Source organism: Alligator mississippiensis, chromosome 14 (genome assembly GCF_030867095.1).
Source record: "Alligator mississippiensis isolate rAllMis1 chromosome 14, rAllMis1, whole genome shotgun sequence".
Lineage (NCBI taxonomy): Eukaryota > Metazoa > Chordata > Crocodylia > Alligatoridae > Alligator > Alligator mississippiensis.
The window spans coordinates 817937-832004 of NC_081837.1; the positions used below are offsets into that span (position 1 = coordinate 817937).

Below are 14068 nucleotides of genomic sequence, written 5' to 3' on the forward strand. Positions count from 1 at the left end.
TGCCCCACCCTCTCCCTCAGGGCACCCATTCACCCTCCCCAGTCAGACCCGAGGTTTTGGGGGCGCAGACTGCAGCAGCAAGCTCTTTCTGGTAACTTGCAGGCAATTCTGCTGGGCTTTCCCAACAGTCCCACAGGCTGGGCAGCAATCAGCTCTGCTTTCAAAGACAGCTCTGGCTTTCTTCTCAATTGTGTTTCACAGATGCCTTTTAACAGCCCCCCGCTACCCAGCAGCAGGGCTGCCCGCTCCCTCGGCACCGTCTGCTAAAGTTGTGCAGTCAGCCACTTCCTCTCTCCCCACATCGATGTTGGCTGCAACAGCCCGAGCATTCTGCAGCCCCGCAGGAGGAGCCTGGCCCCTTTCTGCACAGCACAGCTGCTCCCCACGAAGACACAACCGCCCTGGTGTCTGGGAGCCAGGAGCACAATGAGAGCAAGAGGACTGCTCGTAAAGGTTCCCCGCCACATGCAGCTCACCACAGAACAGCAGCACCCTCCCAGCACCAGCACGCTAAGGGGAAAGGCCCTTTTGGGGCAGACGTCTGCTCCCATTTTCCTTTACTCAGTAAGGGACCAAACACCGTGGCTAGGTTGGGACACTGGAGGCCCTCGGGCGTGAAGGCTCGCTTGTCCCAGGCAGCCGTGCTCTGATCCCGCTGACCGAGCACACGACTCGGGCAGATAGGAACAGAGCACAAGCCTGCTCTGAACCGCCGGCCTCTGGGGCTCAGCACGAGACCCAAGCCCTCGAAAGCTGCCTGATCCCAGATTGCCTCTGCATGGCATGGCAGATCCACATCCCACCTATCGCCTTTTTTAAGCACAGAATCTACGCCAGTCAATCTCTCTTCCTGGGTCATGACATGCTTGGGCCTTGTGACATGACTGTCCTGGGCAGCGACCTCTTCAGAGGCTGCATCTCAATTTTGTGAGAGTCTCAGGAGACAAACCTACAAATGATCCCCACACACCCATTCGCCCATGCATTCAGACCAGAACCAGCCAGGAGCACAGACCCAGCAGAGGTCGGTACAGGCCAGTCCCCAGGCATGGCACCCGCACACAGGGGAATGCAGCTGCAGCTGCCCCAAGCTTTCCTGTGTGCAGGGGGACGGCCAGTTCCCTGACTCCATGCTGTGGCCCAACCTGCTGCCCACACCCCCATTAGCAGTGGGACTCAGGCAGGGATCCACAGTGCTATTTAGGGGCAGCTAGCCCCTGCCCTCCAGAGGACAGCTCTCCCCCAGTGGGCCAGGGTGGCTCACACTTCTCACTGACAGAGGAGATCCAAAGCCCACCTGAAGGTCACAAATGCCTGAAGGACGGGAGGTTGGCTGGCAGATCTGTCCCTTGGAGCACAAGCTCCCGGGGATAGGCTCTGGGACTCTACCTATACTGAGCTCATGGTGCTGCTCAGTGAGACTGCCCAGACACATCCTCCTGCCCATAGGACACATTCCCTTTTTCCACGGAAGGGGGGAGACAGAAACCCAGGTAGAGACTGAGAACAGCACTGCCTGGGGCAGAAAGATACCACCCCAAGGACCATCTTGTCAAGGGACAGCCTTGGGCTCACTTGGGTGCCTTGCAACTGGTAGTACATGGAACTATTAAAGACTGGAGGGGCCGAGGCAGACCCCCAGCAGGGCACTGGCAGGAGGGCACACTTCCCTGTAGGGCACTGGCAGGCAGGAGACTAATGCTGCCAGAGCTGACGTCTACCACACGAAGAGGGACTCCTGAGGTAGGGACCAGAAAATAGGCCACACCATCACACCAGAGCAACTGGAAAAGAGGTCTTACTGCCAGCCCAGGCACCAGGCAACAAGCACAGAGAACCCCAGACACCCAGCAGCACCAGCCTCTGCCTAGACAGGGCCCAGACAAGGCACCATGGAAAGCTTGCTGGCCACTAGGCCACACGCACACTCCCTGATTTATACCCATGTGCTCAGGCTGGGATGTGAGCCCAGGCCTGAATCAGCCTTGCCCTGCTTTGAGGAAGGCCGCTCAATTGTCTGACACCCACTTATGACACACATTGCCAAGGGCATTTTGTATAATCCTGTTCCCACAGCCAGGGGAGCTCTTAACCAAGCACTTCCCAGCAAACGGTGACAAAGGAAGCGAGGGGTCAGGCGGGTCTCGCCACACTGGACAACAGGTCTGCAGCCATGGGACTGCAAACACTCCCTGATGAAGCTGAGCAGCCAGGAAGGCCCAGAGCAGCCTCTTGCTGGCAAAGAACATGGTGCAGAAGGCTTGAATGAGCCATAGAGGGGAGGGGACCAGGGACAGACAGGAAATGCAAGGCAGCTCCTGGTATTCCCATGGAATGCCATGCACCCTGGGGCCAAGGCCAAGGCCAAGCTCCCTGCAGACCCCCCAGCATCCCCACCATGACGCTGCCTCAAGGTGGGGGAAAGGAGACAGAACCCAAACACCACACAGTGCAAGGCTGGAAGGTGGCTCAGGGGGAGAATGAGAAGCAGGAGGCTAGGCCTGCAAGAATTCACACCCTGTGCCCTCAGTTACAAACACAGCCTAGTTGCTAACAATATTAAATTCCAAAAAGACTTGTAATGTAGGAAAATAAAATAAACATCCTGCACACTTACCCAATCCTGGTAAACAGCTTCCCATGGGCATGGAGAAAACTGAGGATGAACCTTTTGTTCAGCTGCATGGGAAAAAAAAGAGGAGAAAACAATTAAGCTCTCCCCGATTTCCTGTGAATTAGCAGAGTCCCTGGTGACAGAAGAACCTGGCCGGGATACGGGGGGTGGGCACGGCAGATGGGAACCAAATGGACATGCCCAAGCTTTTACAAACATCATGCACAGACAGGGCAAGTGCCAAACAGCTGGAGAGGGGGCCGGCCGGCAGCTGGACGGGTGCGTAGCGCCCTCTGCCGGCTGCTGTGCCCGTTGGCAGGAGACGGAGGCCAGGAGCTCCTGCTCAGCACCCGCGGACGAGCCAGGGCCTGGAGGCAGCACGGAGAGGCTGCAGGAGTGCTGGGTGAGCGTCTATCCCTGCCCGGGCTGGATGCCAAGCATCGTCCTGGCAGTGCACAAAGCAGCTGCTATGTGGCGGCTCGCTCTCAGGTCCTGCCACTCAGTAAGAAGGGGCCACAAAATGTATGCTCCAATGCACAGAGAGGGGAAAACCAGGCTACTCCTCCAGCCCTTGCCTCCCTCCGCAGAGGCCGCCGTGCTACTTGTGGGGGGGGGCACACTGCATGAGGCACCCACTCTTGTGTTCTAGCAGTAGGCAAGGCAAAGAGGTGCCAGAAACCGGCTCAGTCACAGGACACCCAAGCACCCTCCAGCCTGGCCCTGGGAGCAAGGCCCAGCACGCACACTTCTGCTGTGACACTGCACCCAGGCTGGGCTGGGCCTGGCCTGGCCTTCTATGCACACCTGCAGCTTTGGTCTAAACGCCAGTTTTAGCCACCCACAGGACAGGGTGGGGAAGGACCTGTCTTTATCGGACTAAAAGGCCCCTGCAAGTCTATGGCACCAGAAACACTGATATAGGATGCGGCTTGGCACTGATCTGAGCCTGCTTCTTCCTGGGTTCCTATTGAATGTGGGGTGGAGCTGCTGCTGGAAGAGCCATGTATAGTGTAAGAGTCAAACTGCAGGCCTGGCCCACACATGGGCATGGCAGACCCCAAGGCACCTTCCCTGGCCAACCCCCAGCCTGGGTAATCTCCTGCATTACTGAATCCCTGCTGCAGGTCCAGGGAAGGCCAGACTTTTCTGCTACTTCTGGCCGTGGTGGGTGGTTAAAGAGTTACTGTGCTTCACCCCAGAGGTGGCTGCCCTGCAGCAGCGGCCCTGTGTGCCTCCCAGTGAGGCTGAGGCTTACTGGAAAGCACTCGGGTCCTTGGGTGCGTGGGGACAAAGGTGCAACCCCAAAGCCCAGCCCTGAAAGACCTGCATAGAGGAGAGATGCAACCCAGGAAACCAGTAACCACAGCCAGGCCCAGAGCTCAGCCACCTGGACCTGCCTGCAAATGTTTACAGCTTTAGTAACGCTCTCATCTTTAAATCCAACGCACTGCATGAAGGCAGGAACCAGCCTGACCCTCATTTCAGATGGGAAAACCGAGGCACGGGCAAGGGCAAGAAACTCCCAGGCCAGCAGCACAGCTTGGAGCTGAACTCAGCCATCCAGGGTCCCAAGCCAGCACCCAAAGCACAGCTGAGAGGACAGATGGTGGCGAGGCTGGGACTGGCTGTACGGCCACCTTGTCTGCTTCGCTTGCCAGCCGAAGCCCACTGCCCTTGCAGTGGGACTGGTCGATTAGCAGTAATTAGCTAGGCTGGAGGTCCCCCGGGGCCCATGCCGGGGTGATGCCCTGATACAGAGTCACTCCTGGGCCATGTGTGAGCTGAAAAAGCCTGCCTCATAAACCAGCCCAGACCAATTAAACTGGGCCCTGAAGCCACAGGCGCTTGCTGGCTTGCTTGCTGTTTTACTGCTGCCCCATAGAAGCCCTTGCATGGGAACCTGACTCAATTTGCCACCATTTTATTAACTCTGCAGATGAAGCCCACGAGTGCCTGCTGGAACTGGGGCTGGTAGGAGCAGCTGCGCTGGTGGGCAGAGTCCAGGCTGGGCCCGTGCTCCGTGTGCTAGCCAGGCTCAGGTACAACATGCCAGGCTGTCCTGCCACCTCTCCTAGGAAAGCCAATGCCACTTTGAGGTGTTGAGGCCAGGCTTAAATGCTGTAAGTACTCACAGAATTGAAGGCACCACTACCATGGGAGCCCAACCCCACAGCGTGCCCTGTGCTCTCACTGCCGCTCTGCGATGGAGCTGCCCATGAGTGAGGGGGCAGAGGAAGAGAAATGATGGGGTGCAAAAGCCACTCTCTTCCTCTGGACCTACCCACAGCCTCAAAAGCTCTCAATGTGCAACCACTGCAGCCATTTACTGTCAGTGGGGGAGTGACAGCTCCCACCTCGAATGGAAAGTGACACCCCAGGGGAAGTGTGAACCGGAGCCTCCCACAGAGTGCACCTGCCCGCGGGGGGGCTGGGGGCAGAAGCCCCACCACACGCCCCAGGGAGAGCACCAGCCTGCAGTCCAGCACAGGGCCGGGCCTCTCCCACTGTGGTCCCCAGGGGTGGATGGCAACCATGTGCCACGTGCTGACCAGGCTGGGGCTGGGAAGGCCCAGAGCTGCTCTAGGGAAGCAGTGGAGGGCAGCCCTGACTGGGCTGGGCAGAGAGGGCAAAGGTGCCCCTTGCAGCGGCTGCACGGGCAGGCTGTGCCTCTCGACAGGGCTTTTGACACAACTTTGACCCCAGGTTTTGATGAGTTCATCACTTGACACTGGAACTTTCATCTCAGGGTTCATCTCAGGGGCGATGGCTGCTCTGACTGGGCTTCTTTCTGAATGACTCTTTCCCTGGTGACTCACCAGCCGCTCGGTTTCTGGGAGCCCTCCTGCCCATCCACTCAACTGCTTCTCACAGCTATGGGAAACAGTGGCTTCCACCAAGCCAGGAGTGGGGCAGGGCTCGGGGCTGGGGGAAGAGGAAGTGATGTCACCTGCTCTTCGGCGCTGGGGGGGGCACTTCCCCAAACTACGACAGCGTGTTACTCCGAGGCAGGCAGCAGCAGACAGAGCTACCACAGCCCAGCTCCTTTCAGCTCCCCAGAACCTTCCTCCCACTACCTACCGGCCCTCCAGCCTGCCCTGCTCCAGGCAGTGGCCTGCGGTGCCACGCCAGTCCTTGCGGAGGGCTCTGGGGGGGGCTGGACAGGGCACAGCTTGTGCTGCACACTGAGGCCTAGGGGAGAGCAGGGCGCGCTGCCCGTATAGTTCCTGCACTCTGCAACAGGCTCCCTGGTGCCAGCCAGTCTAAGCTCCTCAATCTGTTATTTGGGCAATGAGCACTGGAACAGGTCACCCAGAGAGGTGGTGGTGTCTCCATCTTTGGAGGTTAAGACCCAGGTAGACAAAGCCTTGTCTGGGATGACGTAGTTGGGGCTGGTCCTGCTTGGAGCAGGGGGTTGGACTAGATGCGACCTCCTGAGGGCCCTTCAACCCTAATTTTCTACGACTCTATGATGTGGTGCGGGGACCGCAGTAGGCAGGCACCCTAAGACAGAATCCAGGAGCACATAACAGAGGCCCCTAGTCCCAGAAGCAGACCAGCTGCCGGGGGGCCTAGGGGAACCAGGCATTCAGCAGAGCCTGGAACTGAAAACAGCTGCCTCGGCTGCCATGAGCCAGCGCATGCAGACAGACTAACCTCGCTGGGAGGAGGCATCCACCACACCAGAGCAAGCAGCCTGCTCCCATCCATGGAGCGCTCACACAGAGCCTCACCAAGCACCCTGGACCGTTACCAGGGAAGGAATCTGCAGTGACTAAGAGCTGGGAGAGGAGCTAAGCAAGCAGAGAACAGATAGCAAACATAGTGGAAAGCCAGGGATGCCGCAACAAGCTTGCTGGAACCTCCAGCCAGACAGCCTCGGGCTGGCAGCACAGCTCAAAGAAAAGCTTGCTAAGCCATTTATCAGGAACACCCCTGCTTCAAGGGACTCAGCACTGCCCAAGAAAGGCCTGCAAACATCTCCCAGCCCAGGACAGCAGTGCCAGGACCACGGTCAAGGCACCCAAGAAAGGCAGCAGGAAATGGCAAGTCACCCTGTGCACCGCCCGGCTTGCAGCGAGCAGCCGGGGCTTGTGCGCAGAGCTTTGGCACCTGCGCATCAGCTCGGCCGCGGACGAGGCACCAAATAAGGGAAGGATTCTGGGCAGCAACTCCAGGAGAAAAGCAACTTCCAGTTAAAAACTGTTACTTCAGGTTTGGAAGAGAATTCCTGTATCTGCTTTGTATCAAGCCAGGCAACCTCCTCAGCAGCAGCAAGGCATCCATGAAGCAGCCTGCAGCCTCATCCTCATGGCAGGTTACAACAGACAAGCCCCAAATGCAAGCTGTCCGGGGGGAGCGTGCCATGTCCACAGGGGCACAGGGAGTCTGCCAGCACAGCAAGCAGCTCTCCCGCCTGTACGGCACCCACGTGGGCGAAGGTTTGTGTTCTGAGACCCCTACACCACAGCTCGGCTCCAAAGCTCCTTTCCGGCTCAACCCAAAAGCTGGGTGACCGGGGGTTTCAGGTATAGCTTCTTTCCTTGGGAATCGGTGCCGTAAGGTCCAGGGCTCTTTGCAGGTGGGCACCCAGCTGTGACAGCAAGTCACCCTGCCGGGCAGTCCATCGTGCTCGACTGCATTCCCCTGGCACTGCTAAGGCAATTCCTTCAGCCTTTCAGTCCTTTTGCGAGTGGCAAAGCCACACAGCAGCAGGCAATCTGCACCCCCCCTCTCCCTGCCCCACCCAGAGGTACCATGCACTCAGCCTGAGACCTCACCACACCCCAGGCTAAGTAGAGTCAGACCAAATCAGTCCTTGGATTGGAAGCTGCCAAAGAAAATGACTCTGAGCACTGATTCCCTGTGATTGTCACTGCAAACCTGCACACAACTAACGAGCCACAAAACCAGAAACCCTACAAACCCTAAAGCAAACCCCAGGTATAAGCAGGGGAGACGAGGGAACTGCCCTTGCCCTGCTGCTCCAACAACAGGGAAGGAAATGGTTACTGGAGGACCCTGTCCCACACTACAGAGGATAAATGGGGTGTTTCTAGTGCTGTCCTGCAGGGATCAGCTAGGCTCAATGCTACTCAATATTTTCATCAGTGATCTGGAAGAAACCGTAATGTCAGCACTGATAAACCTGGCAGAGCAGTAAACAGAGACCACAGCATAGTCACTGAGAGATCCAGCATTTTAATAGCTCCAGCACAGAACTGTGTATCCGGGAACAAGGAACCCAGGCCACAGGGGCTGCATCTTAGAAATGAGTGACAGACAAGGACCTCGGGGCCGCAGCGGGCAAAGAGCAGAGCAGGAGCTGCCGTGCAGTTGTGACAAGCAGGGCTAATAAAATATTTCAGCACAGGAGCAGCGAGGAGAACTTGGGTGGTGATTTTACTGCTGTGCGCAGCACTAGGTAGACCAACACGGCAAAGCTGTGTCCAGCTGTTTTAACTAGCAGGCTGAAAACCTGGTGAAAGCTAGATGAGCGGCAAACTGACTAAGAAACTAGAGAAAATGCCCGGCCGTGACAGACTGAAAGAGCTTGATCTTGCTAGCTTGTACAAAAAAGGAAGCAAGAGGTGCCGCAGTGGGCAAGTACCTTCCTGGGGAGCTAACAGGAGAGGGAACATGAGCCAAGGGCTGGACGCTTGAAACCAGACAAGTTCAAGTGGAAATGAGGCCCAAATGAGAGGGAGATTAGCCACTGAAGCATCCTCCACAGAGACGGGCGGATCCTCAAGACTGGCTGCCTTCTGCAAGATCTGCATCAGCCAAACACAAGCAAGCGAGCTGGCTCAGGAAGAGGGGACTGGGGGAAGTGCAAGGGCCTGGGATACAGGAGGTCAGACAGGATGATCTCATGCTCCCTTCTGGCTTAAGCTCTCCGAACCTATGAAAACATGCCAGAGATACTCCTCAGGCGAGGTCCTGAACTCGCATGCAAGCCAGAGCTCTTTACAAACTGGTTCTGGTGCTACAGGTTGGTTAGGAGGTATATTCAGTACCGCACGTGTCTGTGCGGTACGGAAGGGCCTAGCAGGTATGGGCACCAGGAAGAAACGTAACCCGGGCAGACCCACGCTGCCCTACGGGGATGGGAGAGTCTGCGTGTTTACTGCTCAAGTAAACCTGATAAGAGGAAGGCAGAGCACAGCACAGTGGATTTCACAGCTCACTAAGCAAATGCTGTTTCACTAAATCACTGGCAGTGAAGAGCTTCCGATTTCCAGCAACTCAGCAGATCACAAAATGATCACCAGTGGAAAAATCAGTTCTGAGAAGCGCACCAAAGGTTTGATTAATAAACCTGAAAGTCAAGAGCAAAGATGGGGAATGTGCTGCCTGACGCCTGCAGAGCAGAGCCCCTCATCCCCCCCCCACGCACACGTCTGAGGGATTCCCAGAGAAATTTCAGAGACACCCAGGTCTGGGCTCCAAGGCCCCACCAACGGGAACCCTCCACAGCCATGGAAGAGCTGTTCCTCTTGCTGGTAAAAACGTACACCCTATTTCCAGCTTGAATTTTTCTAGCTTCAAAAAACTGGATCTTATTACAGCCCTTGTTGCTAGATTAAACAGCCCTTTACAGGGAGACGTCGTCTCCTTCTGTGGTGCTTGTATCACCTCTTTGCCTCCTCTGGAATAAACCTTTTGACCTGCACCTGACAGGCCGGGTCTGTACTACTTAGGAGCTATCAGCATCTGCTCTGTAGTCCTGTTCACTGGTGACCCTTCAACTTCAAACCAAGAGAACAAAATGTCACTGGAAAGCCAAGGCCAGTGGGCAAGGCCATGTTTCAGCAGCATGTCCCAGGGGAGGCTGCCGGTGCCCCTTCCTCAGTTCTACCTACAGAGGAGGGGGAGAAGGTGCCTAAGGGGCACTCCTACACAAGGGTCAGGGTCTCAGTGGACCAGTGGTGACAGTGAAAGGTCAGACAGTGGAGCTCCCCTCTCCCTTGGATCAGAACCCTGACCAGTGGCAGCCCATTAACAGCATGGCAGAGTGGAGATCTAGTTCAAGACCATGCTTCCCCTGAAGCACAGACTGACATGCAGGCACAGCACCTGAGATTCATTCAATCCAAACCCAGTGCTCAAAGAGTCCAGCAGGAGAGAACACAATGCCTCCGCTAAGCCACGTACCACCCCGCAGGCTCTGGGAGCTGAAAGGCCCCTTTTCAGCTCCGGGCTGCTGCAGAATAGCTGAGGCTTTCTCCAAGATGCCAGTTGTCACAGCACTTCCGCTTGTTATGCACATGAAACAAAGAGATGAATTCTCCATGTAAGATGAAAGCCAAGGAGCAAAGGAAACCAAACCTGAAAAGACCTACGTGCAAAGGAGGCAGGGCAAGGTGTTAAACGAGCCACAGCTGCAGGAAGGGCAGAGTACATGGTGCCTGGGCAGTGGGCCCTGAGAGGAAAAGGAAGGAGCTAGCAGCGGGCAGCACTGCACTCCTAGCATTATACCTGCGATAAGACCGCGGCAGTCAAAGGCAAGAACTCCGCACCTGGGGCACAGGGCCCTGCCTGCTTGCTCTCACAAAGCACCCCCGGACCTCTTATTTCAACCTGGACAGTCAGACTCGAGCGGCGATGGAATCTCCCTTTCAGGCCCCAGCCGGACCACAATGGAAGCTGCTGATGAGAAAGATGCCTGTGCAAGGACAAAGGAAGCCGCGCTGCATCCAACAGGGTTCAGACTCCAACCCTCCGGAAGGAAGTGCCTTTCCTAACCCTCCCCTCTGCCATGAGTACAAGCCCTGCTTGGAAGCTGTTCATTTGGGAATGCTAAGGGCAAGGTTAAAAAACATGCCCCATTCCCCATGCCAGAAGCAATCCGTGCTCAGTCCAGAGAGCAAGGCAGCTACCAGAAAAGTGGTACTATCCCAGAGCCCTACAGCATACAGCAAGAGAACTGGGTCAGGCTACCTACAGGCCAGGCTGGAGACCCTGAATTACACCAATGAAAAAAGCACCTGCTGTGGTGGCCCAGTCTGGGGGACTCAATACAATCTCCAGCCCCCATCAGACCACTCTTGCCTCTCTCGTCTTTCCAGCCCCGCCAATTGCTACGCTATCCAGGTGCGTGCTGCAGACGTCCTCCTTCCGTGCTCAGCAATGCCACCCTCCACAGCCTGGAGTCAAGCTCACTCCCATGGGGACAAGTTACCACACAGCAGCAGGTGGCAGCTGGGTAGAATGAGGAGAGGCCTCGTGTCACACACAAATCCCTGGCTAACCAGCAGTGGTGGGAGAGGCAATGGGCAGAAGTGGAAGAGTGGGAAAGGTGGATCCTGGACGCCACTTTTAAAGCCTGGCAGGGCTTATTAGAACTTTGCCTTCCCTCCACGTCACCCCTGGCAGCGGGGGGGTGACAGAAGCCCCCACAGGTCTCCTGCTGCCCCATCTCCAAGACACTGCCATGTTCCAGGCACATGCCACCCACCCCCAGCTGCCTGTTACCGGAAGGAACGAGTCACCGTCTCTCCTCCCCAAGCTACCAGAGCTCCCACTGTGTTCCTCACAGCACAGCTAGAAAAAAAAATCCACCAACATGATCTGAAAAATCAGCACCAACTTCTGGAAATTCTTACTGCGAACAGACTTCACTTTCAGGGCCGTGAAAAAAGGTTGAGTGGGTTGGAAAGCAACACGTGGGCTCTGTGTGACAGGTATACACATGACATACTGGTAACTGCCCAGACTGGTGAGCTATGCTGGTTTCGGCAGCATGTTATGGCAGACCCCTGGGAGAGCTCCCGGTGTTGATGCTGGAGGGGGTCTCTTGTGAGGGCACAACAGGCAACAAGGGCTTTAAGATACATTGAGATAAAACAACAAGAGGGGAAAAAAAGAGCTCGGTGCAAGCAGGGAGGGTGCAAGCTGGCGGGCGAGAGGGAGCAGCAGCCAGTGCTAGCTGTATGGCTTAATGTCACGTCTCAAGCCCAGAGAGACTAGGAATGTGGTTTTAGTGTGTAACCAGCCTCAACTGCAGCCTGGCACTCTCTGCTTCCTCCCTTGAGAAGGCTTCTCTCCGTTACAGGAAAAAAACCAACCTTACGGCTCGAAAAAAACGGCTAGAGTAAAAATAAAGCCCCAAGGTGGTTTGGTGACTGAGGTCATGTTAGGAGGCAGAGAGCTTGCAAGCTGAGGGAGCGCTCAGAGCTGCTCATGTTGCCAGCCAAAAGAAAGACGACAGCAAGGGACAGAGGTGAGCCTGCTGGTCCAGCCGCTAGCAGGCCGTGAAGCCTTTCACACAACACCTGCAGGGAGCCTGCTCCTGCTCCACACACGGTTTGTGAACCGTTTCCTAAACACAAAGGAAAAAACCCAGACCTTGTTCTGACCTCCACAAATGACTAACCAAACCAACAGCTTCCTGCAAGCCTGTGGGGGTGGCGACAGAAGTCTGCAGGGGCAGGCAGCACGTGGGAAGACAGGGAAAGAGAAATCAGGGAACCTGCCTCTCGTATCCTGGGCTGGCGGGAAATCAAAGAGCAGGCATCTGGTATCCCGGGCGATGGGAAAAGGGAGGATTTGGGATATCCATCCTGTAGCCTCCTGCTAGCACCCAGAACTCCCTGCTCCACGCTCCCAAGCTCCTCGTCCTCACTGCAGCAAGAGCATGGACTGTAGTAGCACAGTGCAGCAGCAGGCACAGAGCAATGCAGATGAGTGCAGAGAGCAACTGCAGCTCTGCACGCACAGGCCCACAGCTGGGATCCTTCTGCAGCCAGCAACATTCGGGGCACCAAAAGCAGCCAGGAATCCCCTTTCCTGGAGACATTTGGAGCCAACATGCAGAGACACAGCCTGAGCTCCCAGAGACCCCTTCCTGCCGTAATGCTTCAGAGCCTGTGGCAAGCCCTGCAGGCAGCTGATCCTGGTGAATACAATAGCTTGCTAGATAAGCACCGACTCAGATGGTTGCAGTAACTTGCCCATCGTCTGCAGTGATTCTGAGCAGGGCAGGCAGGTGTCCTGCCAGTGCAACACGAGGGTTAGCACCAGTTGGCTGGACTCTGACCAAGTGGCGGGGGTTGTCCAGTGCTCTCACCTTTCCCAGATCCCTGCTCCAGCGGAACGGAGGGGGCAAGGCTGGCTGGGCGCCCTCACAAAGCCTGCCTTATCCGAAGGTGTGCACCTCAATTCTCCACTGCGCTAAGGAAGGAGTTGAAGCCTTCGCTGCCTGAAGTTACTTTCCTGATCTCAGCTCCCTGAACAAAAGGACACTCTGACTACTTTCTTGCCCAGCCCTGCAGGCAGTAAAACAGGGAGGGATCCCTGCCCTTCTGCCAGCTCCTATCACTCTTGTCCACAAGGGCTCAAACAGGGAGCCTTGCCTTTATGTTAGCAGGTCCTCCACCAGGGCTCTTTGAAGTAAAAAAACCCCCAGATCAGGCTTGCTCGCTGTGTCTCTACATGTAACAGGAAACATGCTTCACTGGCAAACTAAGCTAGCTGGGCTGGATATGCTCAGCAGCCCAGCGACTCTCCGAAGTCCTGCAGAGGCAGCAAAGGAAAGCTGGGGAAGAATCTGCTTGTGGTGTCCTAGACTAAGTCACAATGCTGTTGCTCCTAGGAGCAACCACCTCTAACACTATGGCACAGTATTGGAGCCAATGCCCTCACCTCCTGCCTCAGCCCTGAAGCCTGAGTCCTCAGAGTGGCCCAGCTACCTCCAAAGAGAGCATGGCTGTCCAGGCTGCTTCCTCCTTTGAACCTGGGCAAGAGGAGGCTCAGTCTGTGCTACCTGTCCTGCCTGTACCCAAGCACCTTCTCTCCAGCAGCTTGGGAACTTCTGGCTGTGTCTCCACTTGTTCTTTAGTCCTTGGAAACTGTGCACTTTACTACAAGGCAGCCCAGTGTGGAACAGCGAGATCAGTCCCTATCTGCCTGGCAGCAGACTGCTAAAAGACACATCTCCCAGCAGCAGCCTCACCCACGTGCCTCTGCAAAGGGGCAGCAGCAGAATTTGAACAACATCTATTTCCATTTTGGTCAGTCACTTATTTCTAACCACGTGTGGGGCAAAGACCTACAGGAAATGCTGCAGGATGAGAACTGCAGCTTCCCCCAACACATAGCCCCTTCAGCAGGCCACGGAGTGCCTCTGTGATATAGCTGTACGTCTGCTGATGTGCCAATGATGAGCTCTTGGATAACACCGGCACCCCACAACCACCAGCACTCCTGGGGTCTGGGTGGAGTGCTGACCAAGCAAGCCCTGGCTCTGAACATGAACTGGGCAGCTGGGATGGATTAGCAGGCAAGGCTGACAATGATGTACAGCTGAGTCAGGCTGATGGGTGAGAAATGGGGGGAGTGAGCAGGCAGGGGCTGAGCGACAATGAGCAAGCCTGGCACAGCTGCTCAAAGAGTCTCCTGATCTCTGAAACCACAAGATGCAGACCTCTAGGCTCAGCACAGATGTTAGATGGAAAT

At 56.2% G+C, this 14068-nt stretch overlaps 1 protein-coding gene across 1 annotated transcript in view; it reads right to left on the bottom strand.

Annotated features, from left to right (window-relative positions):
• SMG6 (SMG6 nonsense mediated mRNA decay factor) overlaps positions 1–14068 on the bottom strand; it is a 111569-nt gene that overhangs the window by 82530 nt on the left and 14971 nt on the right. The window contains exon 9 of the mRNA XM_059717576.1: positions 2618–2679. Within this exon, the coding sequence (XP_059573559.1) occupies positions 2618–2679 (62 nt within the window). The remainder of the gene's footprint in view (positions 1–2617; positions 2680–14068) is intronic.